Here is a 20,443-nt window from a genome sequence, read left to right on the forward strand (position 1 = left end):
CCTTGTTCCTTTCTGATTGTGATTCCTTGAATACGGATAAAATGCACCCAGCTGCATCCAGCGAACACACAGCTCGTACTGCGAGTCTCTGAAGAAGCCACAGATATCAGCTCCTGTCTGGAAGTTTAAAAACAATCCAATTGGAGTACAATAAATTCATGTACAGCATCAAGATAATTAAAGGTAAGGTAATAAGTCATTAGCTTACGTAAGATATTCCAAAGAGACTGAACTCCATCATACCTGAAAGGAAGAATAATTCAAAATTATTAACTGGTTGGGGTTTTTTTCCCTTTCTTTGGTATGCTATTGGTTACATAGGTAATACCCACAGTAATACTGAATGAGAAGGAAAAAGAACAAAAACAAAACACAAACTCCATGATTTCTCTAATGTGTCATGTTTTTCTCATAGAGAAAGAGATGAGAGCTGGTTGGTCAAGAGTAAGCAAACAGGGTGGGAAGGTGGCTGGTCCCAAGGGAATAAAAGAATTCTCAGTACACGGTGCAGAAGTGAAGGAGTATAAAAGGAATTGCGTATGAATTCTGTTTGCTGAACTAGGGGGTTCAGCTAAAACAACATGAATACTAATAGCAAGTATATGAAGGAAAAAAAAGAACTGCTATGGTGGGTTGACCTTGGCTGGACATCAGCCAAGCTCTGTCACTCCCTCCTCATCAGGACTGGGGGGAGAAATTAAGATGGGATAAAATCTCATGGGTCAAGATGCAGCTAAATAAAGCAAAAGCTGCACACAGAAGCAATGGAAAACAGAAGATTCATTCTCTACTTCACATCAGCAGATGATGACCAGCCACTTCCCAGGAAACAAGGCTTCAGTACATGTAGCAGTCGCTCCAGATGGCAAATGTTCTAATAACAAATGCTCCCCCTCCTTCTACTTTGGTCAGTTGGGGTCAGCTGTCCTGGCTGTGGCCCCTCCCAAAATCTTGCCCATCCCCAGAGTACTGGTGAGGGGGCATGTTGGAGAGACAGCCTTGGTGCAGCCACCAAACCATTGGTGTGTTATCAACACCAGGACCATGAGGCCTCTTAACCAGAAAATTAACTATCTCAGCCATACCTGAAACAACTGCACACAGAATATTTTCCTTCTACGTACCAATAATAGATTTAGCCAGCTGATCCCAAGCCGCAGTGTTATCGCCGAGCCAGTGTCCTGCCCATTTTCCACTACTGGGGTACGTGGAACGGGTGATAACAATCCCACGCTCGTTGGTGACACTCTGCAAACCACTGATATTGAAAACAGACAAAACCAAAACAAAACATTGAGAAATATTACATGGAAAATATTACATTAGATCCTCCTTGAAAATACACAGTAGGGCTTATATTATCACAGCGTAAGGCAGCATTGTTGTGTGCATGAATACGCACACATCCAATCCAGATGTGGTTGTTGTGGCAATTTGCTGTGATTCACGGAAAACAGAGCAGTGTCAGCCAACCTGCAGCTGGAAAGCAAAGTGACAAAACAACGAGGTGCTAAAAGGAGATTTCTTGCTTGGGTGGGAAAATATGAATGTAGCCCAACTTGCTCATTTTCTAAGGGCTCCACGAGGTACTCCAGGGCACATCATTCCTTTCTTAAAGTACCTGAAAACTTGCAGCAACATAGTTTAAAAATAATTTAACAGAACTCATACCAAAAAGATAATAAAGGGAAAAAATAGAGGTGCTGGGAATATTGGACCTGTCAGTATATCTCTAGTTGACAAAAAGAGATTGGAACAGAAAAAAATAAGTCATGGATCTGTAGTCACTTCAGAAGCACCCAAGATGACATGATATCAATATAAGATGACCACCATGGCTTTGTCTAGAAGCAAACATTAAACCCGTGGGTTTCTGCTTGGGGCAGGTAACAGGTCTTACAGCTGAGGAGTGATTCCCAATGTGTGCAACTACCTTGGCCATAGCAGACCTATTGGTTTCATCACATTTGGCTTCCTCATAAGCAGAAATTTTGACCAGAGGTTAGTAACCTTTTGAGGATGGTGTGACTTATTTCCCTTTCCCAAGTTAGAGGTACAAGTCTACAGGGCAGGAAAGCTACAAGCACTTGACTTTGGGGCACAGAAGGAACCATCACACCAGGCAAGGACTGTCATGGACTTCTCAGGGTGCTCCAGCACTGCAACCCTGTGGCCTTGCTCAGGGTCATACTACTGGGAGACTGTGGCTTGAAATGACTCCAGAGACAAGCTCCTGAGTCTCCTGGGGTGTGAGTGTGAATGAGCTGAATGGAGAACCGATGCACCAATTAACTTCATTATCTCAAATAATTTAAAAAGAAAAATCAAATCAAATAAAGCCTTGGCCATTGCCACACTGTGCCTCCAAAGGTAACCAAGAAAGCTTTAGCAAAAGAAATTAAAATTGCTGCGTTAATGGGAATTTAGGCTTCCTAGTTGCTCCGCCAAGGATCTGTACACCTTTCTCTGCAGCACAAGCTGTTGGTCTTTGCTGTGTGACCATCACAGATGCATCACTGCTCCCCTTCCTCAGAACAATTCCTCTATAGCCGTGCACACATGCTGGGAATCATTACAGCAAAACACTAAACCGCAATACTAGTGAGAAAGCTGCCCTGATTAAATAGTGCTGCTCTCCAACGCCAGCACCACAATAATTGCCTAAACAGCTACTTCAATAAGGCACTGTTTATTTATTTTTGTACAGGATTTGCAGCTTCAGTGACACTATAATTACAGCAAAAATACACAAGTCACTTAAATTACCGTAGTAATTAAACTAAACTAATGTGCTGTAATTATTTCTTCCAAGACAAACAGTAAGTTTTCTAGTATCTTTTATTTCTTTGCAATGCACTATCAAACATTTTCAGCCTCTGCTTGGCTTACCCTACTTCAACAATGCTTTGGAAACTGCAGTTAAATTGCACATCTAAAGCAAGTGTATGTTGCACACAGAACTGCTCAAGGATGAGCACGGCTGAGTGTTTTGCTGACTCGAGGTGCCAGCTCTGTGCTCCAGGACCGAGCGAAAGCTTCTTCATGAAAAGCAATTTATCATATCACAAAGCCCAAATTTACCTCCAAACCATTACTGTATTCAGTAGTGAGGGTTCTAGTTTTCAAGTCTACGCAAAATCCTCATCATGAAAGACGAGTGTTAAGGCAGTATCCAGGAGCTCTCTCTGTCTAATGGCTGGAGAACTAAAATGACGCTGATAGATAAAGAAACTGCTGTTCACTTCTAAGTTATAGGCTTTTGTGAGTTTTGTGTGTGAGCTACCATCTTGTTTGGATGGTTTAGTGTCGGAATAAATTACTATTACAACATGCCTTCAGTTGCACAATTATTCCTTCAGTTAGTACCAAAAACCAAATTGGAAACTGAGAGCTGACATACAGATAAATATTTAATTTAAAAAAACAAAACAAAACAACCCCCACAAACATAACCTCACATTTTTCTATTAATCTGAAGTGCAAGAACATCTGTATAAACTGTGTAACTTATTGCAGTCATTTCTGTACCCCTCAAAATAGAAGAAAATATTTCACAACATTTCAGTTCTTCCTTGAAACAAAGGAAGGATTGTAAAGTTCCTCTTACTGTTCAGTTATTGTCTGTTTACAATGCCCAAATCACCTGTGGCTTGGCCGACAGCAGAGGATCAGACGTTCCTTTCTGTCCTGTCAGCAATTTCTCTCCTGCCTTGACTGGCAGTGCTGCACTGGCTGCCCGAGCCAACAGGCAAAAATTCCAGCAGCCTTTCCATTTGCTTGCTTTATGGTAAGATCAAAGTTACCAAGGGCTTTAAGGTCGTTAAGACCTATAAAGAAACATTGTTCCTTGCTTACTCCTTGAATTGGAAATGAAACAGCACAGCTATATTATCATTAGATCAGACGTTATCTCAAGCAGGCTGGGCTGCTCTTCAGAAAGGAACTGATAACGACGACTGCCTTGAAGTGAGAAAATAAATTCTGAAAAGTAAAGCCTCACGCACACACTTTGCATTTTAAAAGTCACTCTTTCCTCTTTTCATTACTACTTAATTTGTTTTTAATAGAGGACGTTATTGAGCCCTTCTCAAAGTAACATTGTTAAAAAACTATATTCATTTTCTCTTACTAGAAATATAGTACAAAGAAAAAAACTATCAACCCCAGGAGTGAACCAGGCTGTCCTAGCAAAACCTAGAAACAAAAAGTATTTTCTATTTTAATTACATTAATTATGTGAGATTATCACTGAGTAATTACTGTTCCAACAGCTGATGACAATGTTCAGTCCTGTTTCCTGTTCTACCTCTGCTGGAAAGGCAACTGTTGCATTTAAATGCATTGGGACAAAGAAACGCTCCATGTCAAGTAATTATATCCAAATGAAATTATATGAGAAACTGCACCATGGCCATCTTATTTCATAATACAGGTCAGCAATTCAGCTTGCACAACATAACACCTATATGGATGAAGCCCTTAGAACTGGAATACAAAGAATTGCTCCACAGTGAGGTGAGCAATAAGTTTCTTTAGTATTAGACATGGGTAAACTGTCTTTAAAATGTACCTTGAAATTTGTGTCTGCTCAGGATCAGTGATTTTAAAGCTGCTAAGCTCAAAATAAAGACTTTGCCTGCTCTGCCCGAGACAGCGATGCAGCTGCAGGTCTTCACATGCTTAAGCAGGTGGTTGGGTTGTTCTCTTTTATCTCACCCCAGGCGCAGAAGGTGTTTGTCACAGTGAAACCATATTATGGAGACAACAGAAAAATATGGAAAATTCACTTACTCTAGGGTAGGCTTTGTTTGTGACCATCCATAAAGACTGTGGACATCGTAATGTCTGACTGGGGTACCATCCGGAAGATATTGTTGACCTTCCATGCACGGAGTTTTCACAATTAATCCCTCTGACCGAAGTCCCAGATCTAATGGAAAGGCAACAAAAATATTTTTTTTAATAATCAACATTCAATAATGATTTTATTTACTTTGCTTTAATTTTCCTAATCTCTTAGGCATTCAGTCTCTTTTAGGCAGATGTACTGTCATTTATTTATTTATAATTATAAAAATAGCATTTTCAAAATGGAATATTTCTAAAATTTCTGATCAGGCATCTAGGATTGTAAATGTTTTAATGGCTTAGTTGCAGATGCTCTTGCTGAAGGGGATAAAAGAGTAAACAGAATATACCCAAATGCAAAAGATATTGCAAATCTTTGTAAAACACTTTCAAATCAGCCATATAAACAGAAAAATGGGTGTAGTGGAGGGTATGGTCAGTGTCCGAATATTAACTTCTTGACAATTCCTGAGGAATCATTCATAATAACTGAAGACAGCACTAAGCAACAGGAGTATGCTGATAAATCATTAATAACTAATTACTAATTAGTAGCTCTTTATACCAGTATTTAAGTAAAGCCAAGCTAAGAAAGATAAAGATTCCAAGTATTTGACTGTATAGATAGATGGTAATGACAAGAGACACAAGGACATTTTTTCTAAAATCTTAATTAATTGCATTATTCATCTGAGAAAAGGGCAAAACAGAGCACTACGTTCTCTACCATGCCTAAAGCCAAGCACCTAGACATGAAACAGGTATCAAAACCCACATGCAGGCAAGTAGCTGAAAATAACTTTATTTTTAAGAAGTGCCATGCAGTTAGTGCTCTCACTAAAATAAATGGGGTGGAAGTGTGCCCACAATCTCAGAAACAAAGGGCCAGTTTCAGTTAGGATTTACAATTTTATACACCTGACTTTAGGCATTTACACCACATATACCATATAAGAAATTATATAGTAACCAGAATGACCTAAAAGTGTTTTAAGGAATGATCAAACTTACAAGGTATATATGGAGGCATATTTAGCAGTTCATTTCTACAGCCGCCAATGGCGCCATTCATAAAAGCTGCTGGTTCATTCATGTCCTAAAAACACAGAGCAAAACCTGATTGTATTTGCTTTAAAGCTACAAAACACAATAAATTCTAAGTTACAAACAAGCAGCATTGTAGAAATCCTTTATTTTAACTAATGGTATTTTAATGCCAGATACCCTCTGAGCTTCAACAGCAGGACATATACAGTGAAATGTGGTGTTCTCTGCCAGAGCCTGGGAGAGGAAAAATATCTAGAAATTAAATGTATTTCTCCACTTACAATCCACAGGCCATCAAACTTGACGCTTCTCGAGGGGTTGGTGGGATGGTTGTAGAACTCCACGATTTCTCTCTTCCACCACTCCGCTGTGGAATTGCGGAAGAAATCTGGGAAAGCTGCGTGTGCTCCGTAGATCTGTAAAAATAGCAAGAAAGCAAAACAGATTGAGGAGGGAAGCATCCCACTGTCAAAATATTGGAATTTGTTCAAACAAACTTCTTTGACTCTGTTAGGAACTCTAGCCAGTTTCTGTATATTATTCCTTCCATGAGACTGATCAACTAGTTTGCTGCCATTTCCCTTAATTAATGTGCTGCTCTGTCTATGTTTGAGTCCATAACCAAACTGTATCAACATCTACCTGTATTTGGGTTTGCTCAGGCAGTGACTCATTGACATCTACACCGGGAAGAAACGGCCAGACCTAATAGGACAAAGGACATTTAAAAATCGTTAAACCACACTGAATATAAACTGAGCATCAGCAACAGACAGATATAATCATTTTTCACTGATATCTATATGCATGACAACAGAGAAGATAATTCAGTTTGCAGTATTTATTCAATATATCATTTATAGCCAGGTAAAAATATACAATTAGCAGAGTTTCTCCCTATGGATAGCACTGAATTCTAGGCTGACATGTTGCTCACTTGGATACATCAAACCTCTACTGTCATCAGATTTTTTTAAGAACAGTACCTTGGAATATATAATGTCATTGGTATTGGGCCATTTTATGAAGACATCGTCCTGCACACCTCTTGAGAAAGGAGGATAGTTGGTTTCATTTCCAGAGATGGTTGGATCCTACAATTAGAAACACATTTACCCCTGTGCTCAAGAAAGTAGTTTAGAAAGTAGTTTAGTAGTTTGAATATATTCTGCATTCTGCAATGATATACTGAAATTCAAAAGCAGTATTTAAAACTGACCAGGATGATGATAAATCTCATTCCTTCTGCTTTTATTCTGTTAACCAGAGCTGGTAATCCATCAAAGCGTGTGCCAATGGTGAAGTCCAGTTGTCTTTCCATATAGTCAATATCTGCATATTGAACATCCTGCAGTTCAGAAAAAACAATTAACGTAAAATTATTCTTTTTTTTTTTTTTTTTTTAGCCAAATACATATTTATTGAAAATCTGCCAAAATAAGTAAACTACTGAACTTCTGAACCACAAAACTGGAAGCAGCTGTAACTTTAAGCTATAGCTATTAAATGAATATTACCCAGCCTATCAGCAAGTCCAATACAAAATAAAACTTTCACTACTGCATCTAGTCTGAGGGTAGAAATTAATACATGATAGAGAGTCCTGTATTTGTACTTATGTTACCATATCTAGAATAAAACAGCAGAAACTGTTGTTTTGTATTGAAATAGTGATGTTGATTATATTTAAAATGAAGAGTCACATTCTGTTGACAGTACAATTTTGTTAGATCTAAGTGCTATTCCAAATTTCACAACAACTACCAGTGCCAAATCACAGCTGACTTGACCCTAAAGAATATACCATTGAAATGACGCTGCTTCATCTTTTTCCTCTTCGTTTTTCTTGTTGATCATTGTTCCTTCATAGCCAGCATAGCAAGAGTCCACGATTGATTAAGGCATCTGAGTGCTTCTTTGGTATGAATTATAAGAAAAATAAAGCATCCTGACGCCTACATTTAACATGGCCCAGAGTGTGCAGAGATGTTCAGCTCTGGCTCTGCTCTACCATGCTGGTGTTTTTTTTGGTTGGTTTTCAATTTTGTGTTTAAATGGTCTACACATTCAGGCATGAGCTCAAAAGTCCACTGCTACCAACGTACATAGGGAATCTCAGCTGCCTGCATTTCATCCACCAGCTGGGAGATTTCTGAGTCATTTCTGTATCCGTAGCGGCACAACTGGAATCCCAAAGACCAGTAGGGTGGCATGACCGGTCGGCCAATCAGCTAAAAATAAAAAAGGAATATTTGTGGTGAGTAGGTGAAAATAAAACAAACCAACCAAGCAAACAAAAGCCAGCATTAGTTTGTAGTAGAGTAAGAATCCTACTGCAGTGTACTCCTGAACAACAAGTTCTGGTGTTGGGCCCAAAACCATGTAGAAGTCGAGAATTCCTCCAATGGTGCGGTACGTCAGGGCAGGGGTTGGCTGGAACGTCACATCTGAGAATGGGGGAAGAGAAAAGGATATTTGCAAAACAGTGGCCATAAAAATAAAATACATTGAGAAAATAAAGTGAAGGTTTTCTTACCCATTGCATTGCTGTTAAGCAGGAGAACTCCATGGGCATTGCCATCTTCTTCAAGAGCCATGTAAAATGGCTGATAACCATAGGAATTCAACTTGTACTGCAAACAAAATACAATGCATTCTACTGAGGAAACATCTCAAGGATTCATTTGTTTACATTTATTAATTAATTTCATAAAAGATGAGGCACAAAACTGACAAACATACAACAAATGAACTCCAAAAGTATATGCTTAGTCCCTACATACCTACAAAACATAACAACCCATAATCACTTCCAGCTTCACAATTTGAGTCTGTCTTGTTCAGCCTGACCAGGCAGGAGAAAGCAAAGTTATTGCTGATTTTAAAACTTGCTAACGATAAAGTCATTCCCCAGGAGCAAACTGTCTCTTATTTTCAAACAGTAACAGGTCTTTATATGATTAGGAGATGCTAGTGACGTTCTGTTAGCTTTGATTTACTCAAAAATATATTGAAAACTAAACCGGAAATTAGAGCTATAATCAACCATCACTATTTCATTGGTCATTCCTTGCAAATAGCAAACATTGTGCTGTCTCGCAGGAAATAACACAAGTATACACGTAGAAATAAGATTTCTGATTTACCTCTGTAAGAGCTAATTTAATCCCAAAGTGGGGGGAATTGCCCTGACTCATGTCTAGCTTTCAGAATAATTAGCTGAGAATAACTAAAAAGGAGGAATGTGCTGTTATTTCTTAGCCCTTTGTTGTCTTCTGACATCTGAGCTCCACACGTTGGTCTCACTGGTCGCAAAGAATAGGTTTAGAGAAGACCGTTGCCATTGAGACAACATCCAAATTAGAAGCCTTGATAAATATGACCAAAGTCAATAATTGTGTCCTGTACCAGTGGACATCCACTGGACTTTAAAGTCCTGCCGAACACCTTTGCAATTTAGGCTTATTGGTCCAAAAGCTACGTTTGCTTCTACTTACAGTAGGAGCTTGATCCCTTGTGAACATTCCCCAGGTGTTCCAGCTCATGTTACGGCGAAACATGGTGTGCTCAGTTTCTCCAAATCCGTATATATACTGGGATGCTAAGCGGGTAGAAATCTGAATGAACATGTCACTGAACGTGAACGTGGGCAGCTGTGAATTCCAGCTAAAAGGGAAGGAAAAAAACATAATTAAGAACACGGTGTCTTCAGTGTCGTGTTTAGCTGGCAGATACTTATTTTAGACTACTCTTTTTCTCTGAAAATCTCACTCTTCAGTAAAGGTGGAATAAAACGTCCAGTTATTGAGGAAACTTAGAGCACATGAAATGGGGATATCTAAGAATTTGATACGCGGTTTAGAGACAAAAAGTCCTCTGTGTCTTGCAGAGAGATATATATTATGCGCAGGTATCATGCATGGTAAGCGTATCATATTTTGGCAATTTAGTGAGAAAATGTGTTTAGGAGACTATCATCTTATTTTCCTCCCAGACTGATCCTTGGTGATACATGGAATGCAGTAAATAAGGTTTTTTTACAGTTCATTGAACTTTTTGTGCCAATTACACTGAAACTGTATTTATAGGTCTCATTTGTTGCAAATCGGCATCTTTACAGTCAGAAACCAAACTGCAGACTGATGGTGCTCTGCCAAAGAATTCCATCGTTCCAGGAGGCTGAACCACAGTTTGAATGATTACTCTGATGGGCAAAAAGAAACTCAGCTAGCAGTTAACTTATGAATACTTTAAAACATGACGCGAGAATGTTGTTTTGAATAAAAAATGCAACTGTTTTCTAGCTCTGACTTAAGCTTAATCAAAGAAAGAAATGAAACTCCTGTCAGACTTATTATGTTACCAAAATCCATCTGCAAGTTAGTTGAGATGCTAATTTCTTCCTTTTCCTAACCATTCCCCAAAGCTGAACCAAATTATGAGTGCTGTGGTCACCTAAGGAAAAATTTAGAAAGTGTAGAAAATCATTGTGCTTCTCAGGGACTTGGGAACAACATAAGAAAAGGCCTTTGGAGTTGTCTACATTCTGCACGTCAACATGTTGTAGGGGACTTTTAGCAAGAGTCAGATTATGAAGTGATGGGAAAATCCTAAATAATCAAGAGAAAAAATAAGATATTGCTCAGGGCATCTTCTCCATCCCCCCTGGGTCAGTGCTCCCATACAATGCAATGGTGAACCATCTCCACTGGAGCAGCGTCTGGTGTTTGGCAGATGGAGCCATTCCATGGGAAGGACAGAAAAGCCAGCCTTGCTGTATTTAAAATGTAGTACACAAGAAAATGATTTGTCTTGAAAGAGCTAATAAAAGCAAGTGAATTGAAAGAAAATTGTTATTGCTTACATGACGGTTCCTGTGCTTTTGCGCCGAACCTGGATACCAAATGGCCTTTTCTGAACTGATACTTCATAGAGCCGTTCCGCATCCGTGCTCGTTGGGGTCGTCGGGAGGTTTAGTGGTACTGGAACCTCATATCGTGCATTTTGATAGTCATAAATCTATGAAGTAAAAATAAATTCATTTCAATGAATTAGTTGTTTTGAAATCTTGCCAATAGTGATAGAAATCTGAATTAGTTCAAATGAATACAGAAAATTGTTGAAAATAGCTGCTGAGATGAACATTCTCTTCCAATACACATTAGTTAACCCATTCTTTCACAGTATTTGGTTTGGGAAACAAAAACCAAACAAAAAAAACCCCAAAACCATCACCACCACCAAAAACCAACCAACCAACACAAACACACAAACAAAACCACCCCACACCTTAAGGATTTATTTTAGATCAGGAATTACTTGTTGAATCATTTACATATATGAATTTACAGTATTAACATGTACTTATATTTAAAATAGAGTTACAGATATATAAGTATGGTAAATAACTTTCTGATTAATCTTTTAGGCAACTTTGAAAGATTCTTTTTAAAGTTTTCTATATTCTGAAAGCGGACAGAAGATAGTTTCTGATGCCTGACCATTTTAAGGTATCCTGCTTATTTCATTATTATTAGATGCACAGTAATAAATTGTAGCCTAAACAGTAGTGTATTAAAAATTCTAAAAATAGAATGATTAATGTAAAAATAAACGGTACAGTCTGGACAACGACCTGCATACTAATAAATTGTAGTTAGTTCCAGAGTTACTGGTTGACATTACACATATACGTTGATATTTGATTCATATAGTTTCATTCTATAACCAATTACAGAATTATAGGATTAAAAAGTTGTGAGCTAAGAACAATAACAACTTCTCTGTTAGAAGGATAAACATATTTAGGCAAGGGTGCTAATAATACAAAATTGATTATAAAAAGCCCTTATAATTTCCATAAATAAGACTATTTTTAACAATGGGACATTACACACTCATAGAAATTCCGGAATGACTTCATTACCTTAAATTGCAGCATGTTGTTGAGATGATATTTCACCTCCAAGCGTAGTGTGCTAATTGGTGTAATGAATTCCTCATTAGCTCTGGTGTTGGCACTGTTTAAGGTGAGGTTGGCTGTCAGACCTGACGAGGTGTACTCTACATTTTCTATAGAATAGGCATTGTCAGAGCTGTAATAGCAGGGTGGAATATCCAAGTTTGATGTTACTGGCTGCAAACAGAAATAAGTCACAGGTTAGTGGCCTACACTGGCCTGTTGTATTTTTTGTTAGTTATTAAATGCATCTGTCAAATGCAGAATTTGGAGAAAAACTTGAAGCAACTAATGAACAATAACGAAGTAATACAGACCCCATTAATCTCTACACTAAATCAGATATAATCAAACAATCCAGTTAAGGCTGTACAATTAGGTCAGTCAGGAAAGTGAATCCTCACACAGTGAAGGTGGATTTAATTTCCCTGTATTTATGATCTTCAGCTCAATTCCACAACATGGCTTAGTCTTGGCCTGTTGAAATTACTAAAACTTCCTTCTTTTTAATCCCATTGCTCTCTGGTCTCTGGCTCACACGACGGAACGTACCCAATAGTCATTAGATATTCATGCACCATCAGATGAGATCATTCCATTTGCTTTATTCACATGAGTTATCCTTAAAATATCCACTGATAATTACATCATATTTATCTAAGATCTCCTGACAGCAAGATCAAAATTACTTTTAGAACATCAACACTCAAACTAGATATTATGAGGTTAGATGAGCTGATGTGGGTTAATGCATTAACCTTCCACCTCTGGATACTCATCATCAATCCTGCCTAGTTGTTCAAATGAAGCTGTGCCTGCTCTGCACCTCTTAATTGCTAATGAATATTTATTCATCTGTGGTTATCAAATTCAAAGCGCCTTTCAACTTGAACAAGTGTTCAAAACATAGCCAGTCCATAATAGGACCAGAGCTCACTATCATAGGAAAAGCCATTTTCAAATGTCCAAAATACAAAAAAAAAATATTCCTAATGGTACAACAAAATCAGAACAATCCATTCACCACTTCAGCTGTTGCTGGTTACAGAGAATTTTGGACTTCATTCCCAGGATATATGATCAAATGTTAATATTCAGATTTAGAGGAGCATGGAGGAGTAATTCAGTTGGAGGGACCTTTTAAGGTTCAGCCCTTCCAAGACACACTGCTCCCATATTTTTATAGGCATGGGATATTAAGAAATAAAACTATATGGTGAAGAGCTGGATGTCAGGGATTATGATTTGAAAATACCTCCTCGAAATTGATATAAACAATTAAGTTCACATACAAATCAAAATTTCAGGGGAATTCAAGGATTTCTTCTTAAACTGAGATCTAGAAGAATCATTTTGACTTAAAATGCGCTTCAGTGACCATGAAGGTGAGACAAAGGGGATCAGCCTTGCAGGCTGTGGGGACAGGAAGGAGCTGAAGATGCTGATCTCAAGACTAATCCAGTTTTACATAACTTTAATACTATTTCTTTACACCTTTCAAAAAATACACATATTCCCTCAATTTCTGGTGTACTTTGAAAGAACTTCAATGGTTGCCGACTACCTTGGTTTTAGTGAGGTGAATAAAATCTGGCAATGCAGGGCAGCTGATGCCTGTGCCCCCATTTTATTTAAATCTGACAAAATTGCCTGACTATTTCTTCCACTGGAACAACCGTAAGTACAAAGCTGTGATTCTGGAAATGTTTCTGTCATTAGTTTAGAGTAATAATTTTTGCTTACTTCCCAAATACAGCCGAGTTGTTCACATTTTGCTTGTGTTGGGTCGGGACTGGGATAGCAATCAAATCTTCCATTGACATTTGGTTCTTGAGTCCATCTTAATGTGTAAGATTTTCCCAGTTCAAGCTGAAGTCCTGTTATATGAGCAACCTATAAATATTAAACAATAAACAGTTATTAAATCCCACGTCACATCCATCTTCAGTCAGCAGAGATGCTGGTCCTCAGGTATAATAAATTCTTCCTCTTAGAAATTAAATTTTACTACATGAACAACTGCATCACTAAGCTTTTTGTTGCACTGAAGGTCTGAGAGTAAAACTTAGATGCACTTTCTATGCAGGTAAGTTGAATGCAGCTGTACTTTGGTTCTGTAATAAAATACATGATGCATTCTCTTGAAACCACATTAGTACTGAGTACTGTCCTTAGCAATACATAAAACAGAGGTGATTCAATTCTGAAGATGTTTTCTTCTGATTTTCCTATTATTGTTTTACCTTTTCTATAGGATTATAGGTGATGTTATGTGTAGAACTTTCTTCAACATTGTTCTGAGATACAGTAACTGACGTTATTTCCTGGAGTGCTCCCAATATCTTGATTTCTTCAAATTTCAAGTTGTTTGGATCAGCATAATTGCTGTTTATAGCATTTATTTGTAGAACATTCTGAAAAATGAGAAGAGATCACATTCTTATTAAAAAGTTCTGCCAAAAATCCTCTTGATTTAACTTTTTTTTTTCTAATTAAATCTTCATTCTGTAGCATAAGGTAAGCCTGTACATTTTTCCTAACACATTAATTATTGCCCTGCTTGTTGTTCTCACAATATGCTTTTCTAACATATAGATAACATGCTTCATAGCTATGTTTCAGCTAGTGAAGGTTCATATTCACTTTTACCAATATAAAATACCAGTTCCTATTCAATTGCACTAGCTATTATTAGCTTAAGAGTCCAAAGAGCAGAAATGTGCCATGGTTGTCGCATATGCCAGTGTATAATTTTCCTATAAACTCTATGGAAAAGTTTATGTTCATTTAAATTCAACATCTCCACAGTCAACTCATGATTTGGCTAAAAGGCTTTCAAACTCCAATAGTAACTGAGATTCCATATCTACAAATGAATATATGATTACCTATGATTAAAGAAAATAATGCATATGCTTCCACCTTCTATTCGTTTGCTTCCACTCCCATGTTTCTATCCATTCTCTATCAGTTGTTGCCCTGCTGTTTCACCACGGTGACGGAAAGAATACCTTTAGAATATTTTAATATTATTATACAAAAAATATGTTTTCATATTATTTGAAATCCTTCTCATATGGTATCTCCATCAATAATGGACAGAAACACTATCTGGACTTCATTCTGCCATAAATTAACCCTCTCAAGGTAGTTTGAGTTTAAAAAGAAATGAAAAATCAAAACCTAGTCTTGAAGTAGATTTTCTGGGTTCAGAAAAGGCACAGCTTTCCCTCTCACTCTTTAGAGAAATTCAGCTGTATTTTTAGAGTATACAAAGATTTTCAAATTTCCAGTATTTGAAGATCCAAACCACTACATTCACCTCCTTTTTGGCTGTTTTAACTGCCACTGAGGCTTTACTGTTCTCTTACTCAATAGCTGAGTTGTGTGAAGAGAAACGGGAGTTCTTTACATATATTTAGTGGGAAAATAAGACAAATAGCAGACTTTCACCTCAGCTAAATTACAGTAATTTGAACATGACTCTGCTTTGACTTTGTCAAATATTTTGCTTCTCGGTAAATCTTACAGGAGAATAAAGAGGGAGAAGAGGATGCCCTTTGAGGATAATATTGCTAAAAGTCGAAAATGAAAATAAGATCATTGCAACTAAAATACTTACATTGGAAACTGTAAACTGATAGTAAATGTAGTTGTTACTCTCCACTGTGCCTAAAAGGTAGAAGAGAGAAATTACACTTGCAGTGCAGAAGGGAACAGCGCTAAAGACAGGACTGTGTCACTGCTAGAGACCCAGAATTTGCCAATTATTAACATTACTGCATTCAGAGCCTGCACAGAGCAACTCAAATATTTACTAATGTTTCTTCGAGGAACAGAAATTTCTCTTTCTTTTCCTTAGGCCAGTCTCCCAGCAGATCTTATCTTCCAATTTTTTCCAAAAATTCATTAAAATCAGCTTTTTAAAGAGTACTAATTTTTTGTTTTACTATTAGTCCTTAACTTTCATTAAGTTTAGATGTATGGCTCAAACTTAATCCTTTAAACTACCCTACATAAGCACTTTTCATGTAAAAATGACAAAAAGAATAATAATATGTGGCATGGAATGATAAGAGAGGAAGTAACAGGCCACTGGGAAAAAGAAATAGAAAAGTTGAGTCAATCTGGCTTTTTATTTTTCCCCATGTATGAAAAGAAAAATATGGTCATTGCAATCAAAATGTAAACAGTTTCCCTGAAAAGACTTCAACCTGTAAGTTTTGGGCAAGAAATAACATCATCAGATGTTTTATTGTTTTGTTTCTCAACAGAAGTGAGTGTAATAATAGCTTCGCTATTTTAGACCTTGACAAAGGGAACATAGAGCTGTCATATCAGCAACCACCCAAGGCCTTGAGTATTTATGGCAGCAATAATCAGCCAAATCACAGCTCTATTTCTTAAAAGCATCCCAAACTTCCACAAAACGTTAAGAAACTAGAAGCTTGAGTGTTTTTCTGAGAGATATAGCTGTTACTGTTGAAATAACAAAAGGGAGTTATACAGGTTGAATTCAGAACGTGGAGGACAAGGCAGCTTTGTAATTAGGAAAGGGGGGACTAATTTTTGAATTCCAAGAGCTGCTTTAATGGAAATTTAGGCAGAGCCCTGAGACCTGCACGAGTGAAACAAATAGATTGTGACTGAGGATACAGGTAAGTTTTAGCAACAGGAGGATAAGGCTTAAGTACCTAGAAGAAGGTGGTTAGGTGTATCAAAAGAGAGATGTGAGAACACACCAACTCAGATACTGCCTGTGGATGGACGGTGGTGGGGTTAATTCACATGAGAACATCTCTGTCATCTCCCAGACATCTAATGATCTCTCCTGAACACATGCATGCATAGTTAGACACCTTGTGCATAAAACACCTCCATGAATCTCTGTTTGAAGGATCTCTACCTAATTTTCAGAAATGTTAATGAAACCTGCACATCATATTATAGCAGCGTTTGTTTTTACCTTGATACTATTACTACAACTTCATTGTTATCTGTACATTCTTAATATTGCAGATTTTTCTATTTTCTAACCTACATTTTATTCCAGTGTAGCTAAGAAAGCTCTGACACATCTGTCATTGACAACGTCTATGGATACAGTAGGACAAGAATTAGAGAAGATTTGGTCTAAGTGAAATGCAACAGTAGTAACTGGCCTATGTCATAAACTGAGATCCTTAGCTCTGAAAGCTATGGTTCATTGCAAATAAAACAATAAAATCTATGCAATACAAGTCCTGAAATCATTTTAATACAACCCTGAGTATTTTGTAAAAGTTCTTAAAAAAATCATTTGAGAAGAATACTTTGAACTGCTTTCTGACTTTTTAGAAAAGTGCATAATAAAGGACAAAGGCTGCAAAAGCATCGTAAAGGATTTAAGTACCCTAAACTCTCTTAGTTTAATGGAAAGAGGATGCTTAAGTAAAACCTCAGAATTCCCACAGTTCAAGACACTTCATTTTTCAAAATGCAGAAAATATCTAATTTTTGTAAGATTTCCATTGTTTTAGAATTAATTCTGCTTTCTTTACACATAATGTGTTCCAAAAGCAGATTTAACCTTAAATTAGATGGGGGGTGGGGCTCACAGAATGTTAGGGATTGGAAGGGACCTCAAAAGATCATCTAGTCCAATCCCCCTGCTGGAGCAGGGTTTGTTCATTCATTTTCTTTAAACTTTTGTTTAATCAGACTGTGACCTTAATATTACTGTAAGCAAAAAAGGTAGGTGTTGTAAATAGACAGAAAAAAACCTGCTGAGGTAAGTTGTACCAGTGCCAGTGCATCCCAAGGAATGAGGTTGACAGGCCTTGGTGTAATCATAGTGACCATCCCAGAGGGAAACATATTCTCTGGCAGCTTTACTAAAGGTGAGGTTGGTAACATGACAAATACAGCCCCTACACGCTTACTCCTATGCTTACACACCAGTATGTGGTGGAAACCAGATGGAAAAAAAATGGGCTCCAATTTCATAATTTTGATTTAAGAAAATTTCTTCTGTTTTCAGAAACAACTTAAATCATTCCAAACAGCTAATAACAGTGAAAGTTTTCCATCTTCTACCAATTCTTAGTGTCAAACGCTAATTATATGCATTCTTGCGCCCGTTGAAACTAATTTGGATATATACCAGAATACATATCAATCTTGACAGCATGGTTTAACAGTTAGCATGCTAATATACCAAAGTTTAACATACCTAGGGCTATAGTGAAACCTGAGCAAGAAAATATTACATTAATAGTAGTTACAGTTTTCCACTTAAAAGTTGTAAAAGTTATTGACATACAAGCAAGTATTAATAGTTTTACAACTTCTCATTCTTGCTCCATGAAATCAGCACAAATAGTTAAACTTTTTGAAGTATTAATGCCTTGTTAAGAATACTGTCACTGTTGATAACTCCTCACCTGTAGATTCTCCATCATCCCAGAACAAGTCCCCAGAAGCTGCATTGTTGTCATCCAGAGCAATTATAAGGCCCATTGGATTCCTGCGGCTGAGGAAAGAGACACTATCTGTCTTATGTGTATATCAAATATCTAATCAGTCTTAACACATCCTTCATGTTCATGTTAAGATTGTGACACTCAACAGGGTTGCAATACTTTGAGAACTTCCTTAGATTAGTCCTTGGTTGCCTTTCGTTTTCATATAAACAGATTAAAATACCTGGCAAGTTTACAAAACGCTATGCAAATAAACCCGTAATTAATCACTGAACCTCTAATTGAAGGAGTTGTGGAAGGGAAGTACAGCTCACAGTTATTCCTATATTTCAAGGTGAAAATGATAAATGCAATAGGCTGCTAATGATTTAAAGTCCTCAGCCCAGTCTTGGAAAAAATACCCACAAAAGCATGTGGTTTGGAAGTGTACCTTGCAACTGTCGTGTTTCCTGGTTCTTGAGTAGGATAAATGTAACCTCCTCTCAAATGGAGTCCCAGTTTGTCTGCTGGCAGGTACAAGTTAGTCCATTGTTTTCTCACATTGAGTTTTGCCCCCTTATTCACAGGGATGGAAAAGAGAATGGGTACTTTGCGTTACACACTGCTGCAAATGTTTTCTAAGCCCTGAGTTTCATCTTAATGCTTCCTTTTAGAAAAGCCTCAAGTTACATAAATATCTGTGTGCCAATGGGCACATCATAAGCATTAAAAAAAATGCATAACAATAGGACCTAATGTCATAAATCAACTTATAAATCAGCAACTCACACTATTTAGTTTCGGTTAAGAATGCAGAGAGCAAGTCCTGTTGGGACTCTGGTATAATCTGGGAGTCTGACATGAACAATGTCCTTTGCCACCCGTCAAAAGGATTGTCATAGCAGTGAGAAACTTATTGGCAGAAATCAGATTATTAAACAATAATTGCAGACTCTCGTGTATTATAATTGGAATTATTCTATTTTATTTTTATTTCAAACATGGTCTTTGCCAAAGTTTCCATTCAATCGGTGTCCTGTGCTGTACCATGTGCCTCTGTGTCCTTTCTCAAAGTGTTCATTCATGCAGTTACCTCCCCACACTTCATCCTGTCTCACCATTTCCTACTTGTGGGCTTTATTTTAGGCCTCTGTCACCAAAGCAGGGCTGACAATCTTATCTCATCAGCTATTTAGAAAATCTCCCCATAGTATCCTCTACATTTACTTACCGTTTCATACTCATACCATACTGCATCAGGAACATATGCCTGAATTTCATCCACACCCTGAAAGAAGAACAAAAGAAAAGCTTAGATATTTGAAGGCAACTTAACCAAATAAACAAGATCTCCCAATAAAACTAAAATTCATTGAGAAAATCAGTGATACTTCTCTTCTTTGCTGTTTTCTTTAATGGTTTTTATGACGATGTCCAGAAAGGAGGGCAGAAATTTAAGAACAATGTCTGCAAAGCTATTAGGAGACAACTGGATCACTATAATGTGTCAGCTCATCATTAACAATCTAAAGTCACAGTGCTTCAAATCTAGTGGCTGAGATGACATCCAGAAATATCTTCTTTATTTTCATATTTTTTCTGGGCTGGCACCTTTCACACTCTTGCTTTTATTTTATGTATTTAACAAATGTTTGGTGTTTCTCCACGGCATATGTGTTACTGGCATTAACAAACATTATTTACAAGATTCTGCCTGAACAAGCCATGATTTATTTGTTTTCTTGTTGCGTCTCAGACAAGCCGAAATGCAGTAAGAAAAACTGATCCTGAATGAAATGCAAAGGCGATACAAAGTTGAGCTGATTCAGAATATCAAAGCAGATGACTTTGACTCCCTAGTGAACTTGAGAACAAGAGTGGGATTGAACAGCACAAAGTGCAAGGTTTTCCATTTTGGCAGTGATAAAAATATGCTGTGGTATTTCTCATTGGCTAAATCTAGGCTTGTTAGGAATCTATTAACAAGTGATGTAGCCATGAAAAAAATAAATACTATCTAAGGATCTAGCAAAACATGTTTGTACTGGAAATAGGGTTGTGTTAGTGCTACTAAACAAGGCCCTCTGCAATCTCCTTGCCAATAGATTGTATACGTCTGCTTGAGGCAGAAGAGTTCAGACTAGAATAG

The 20,443-nt window shown here is 37.4% G+C and overlaps 1 protein-coding gene across 1 annotated transcript in view; it reads right to left on the reverse strand.

Moving 5' to 3' along the window:
* The window catches only part of SI (sucrase-isomaltase), a 53,437-nt gene that overhangs the window by 10,330 nt on the left and 22,664 nt on the right, over nucleotides 1–20,443 (reverse strand). The window contains exons 21-41 of the mRNA XM_065073477.1: nucleotides 19,526–19,582; nucleotides 18,746–18,870; nucleotides 18,277–18,365; nucleotides 15,477–15,526; nucleotides 14,098–14,268; nucleotides 13,598–13,747; nucleotides 11,822–12,031; nucleotides 10,760–10,914; nucleotides 9,393–9,561; nucleotides 8,432–8,528; nucleotides 8,230–8,342; nucleotides 8,001–8,126; nucleotides 7,115–7,243; nucleotides 6,882–6,989; nucleotides 6,538–6,600; nucleotides 6,177–6,311; nucleotides 5,860–5,944; nucleotides 4,792–4,930; nucleotides 1,125–1,258; nucleotides 209–243; nucleotides 1–117 (exon numbers count right to left, since the gene is read on the reverse strand). Of these exons, the coding sequence (XP_064929549.1) occupies nucleotides 1–117; nucleotides 209–243; nucleotides 1,125–1,258; nucleotides 4,792–4,930; nucleotides 5,860–5,944; nucleotides 6,177–6,311; nucleotides 6,538–6,600; nucleotides 6,882–6,989; nucleotides 7,115–7,243; nucleotides 8,001–8,126; nucleotides 8,230–8,342; nucleotides 8,432–8,528; nucleotides 9,393–9,561; nucleotides 10,760–10,914; nucleotides 11,822–12,031; nucleotides 13,598–13,747; nucleotides 14,098–14,268; nucleotides 15,477–15,526; nucleotides 18,277–18,365; nucleotides 18,746–18,870; nucleotides 19,526–19,582 (2,457 nt within the window). The remainder of the gene's footprint in view (nucleotides 118–208; nucleotides 244–1,124; nucleotides 1,259–4,791; nucleotides 4,931–5,859; nucleotides 5,945–6,176; nucleotides 6,312–6,537; nucleotides 6,601–6,881; nucleotides 6,990–7,114; nucleotides 7,244–8,000; nucleotides 8,127–8,229; nucleotides 8,343–8,431; nucleotides 8,529–9,392; nucleotides 9,562–10,759; nucleotides 10,915–11,821; nucleotides 12,032–13,597; nucleotides 13,748–14,097; nucleotides 14,269–15,476; nucleotides 15,527–18,276; nucleotides 18,366–18,745; nucleotides 18,871–19,525; nucleotides 19,583–20,443) is intronic.

This window comes from Columba livia, chromosome 9 (genome assembly GCF_036013475.1).
Source record: "Columba livia isolate bColLiv1 breed racing homer chromosome 9, bColLiv1.pat.W.v2, whole genome shotgun sequence".
Classification (NCBI taxonomy): Eukaryota; Metazoa; Chordata; class Aves; order Columbiformes; family Columbidae; genus Columba; species Columba livia.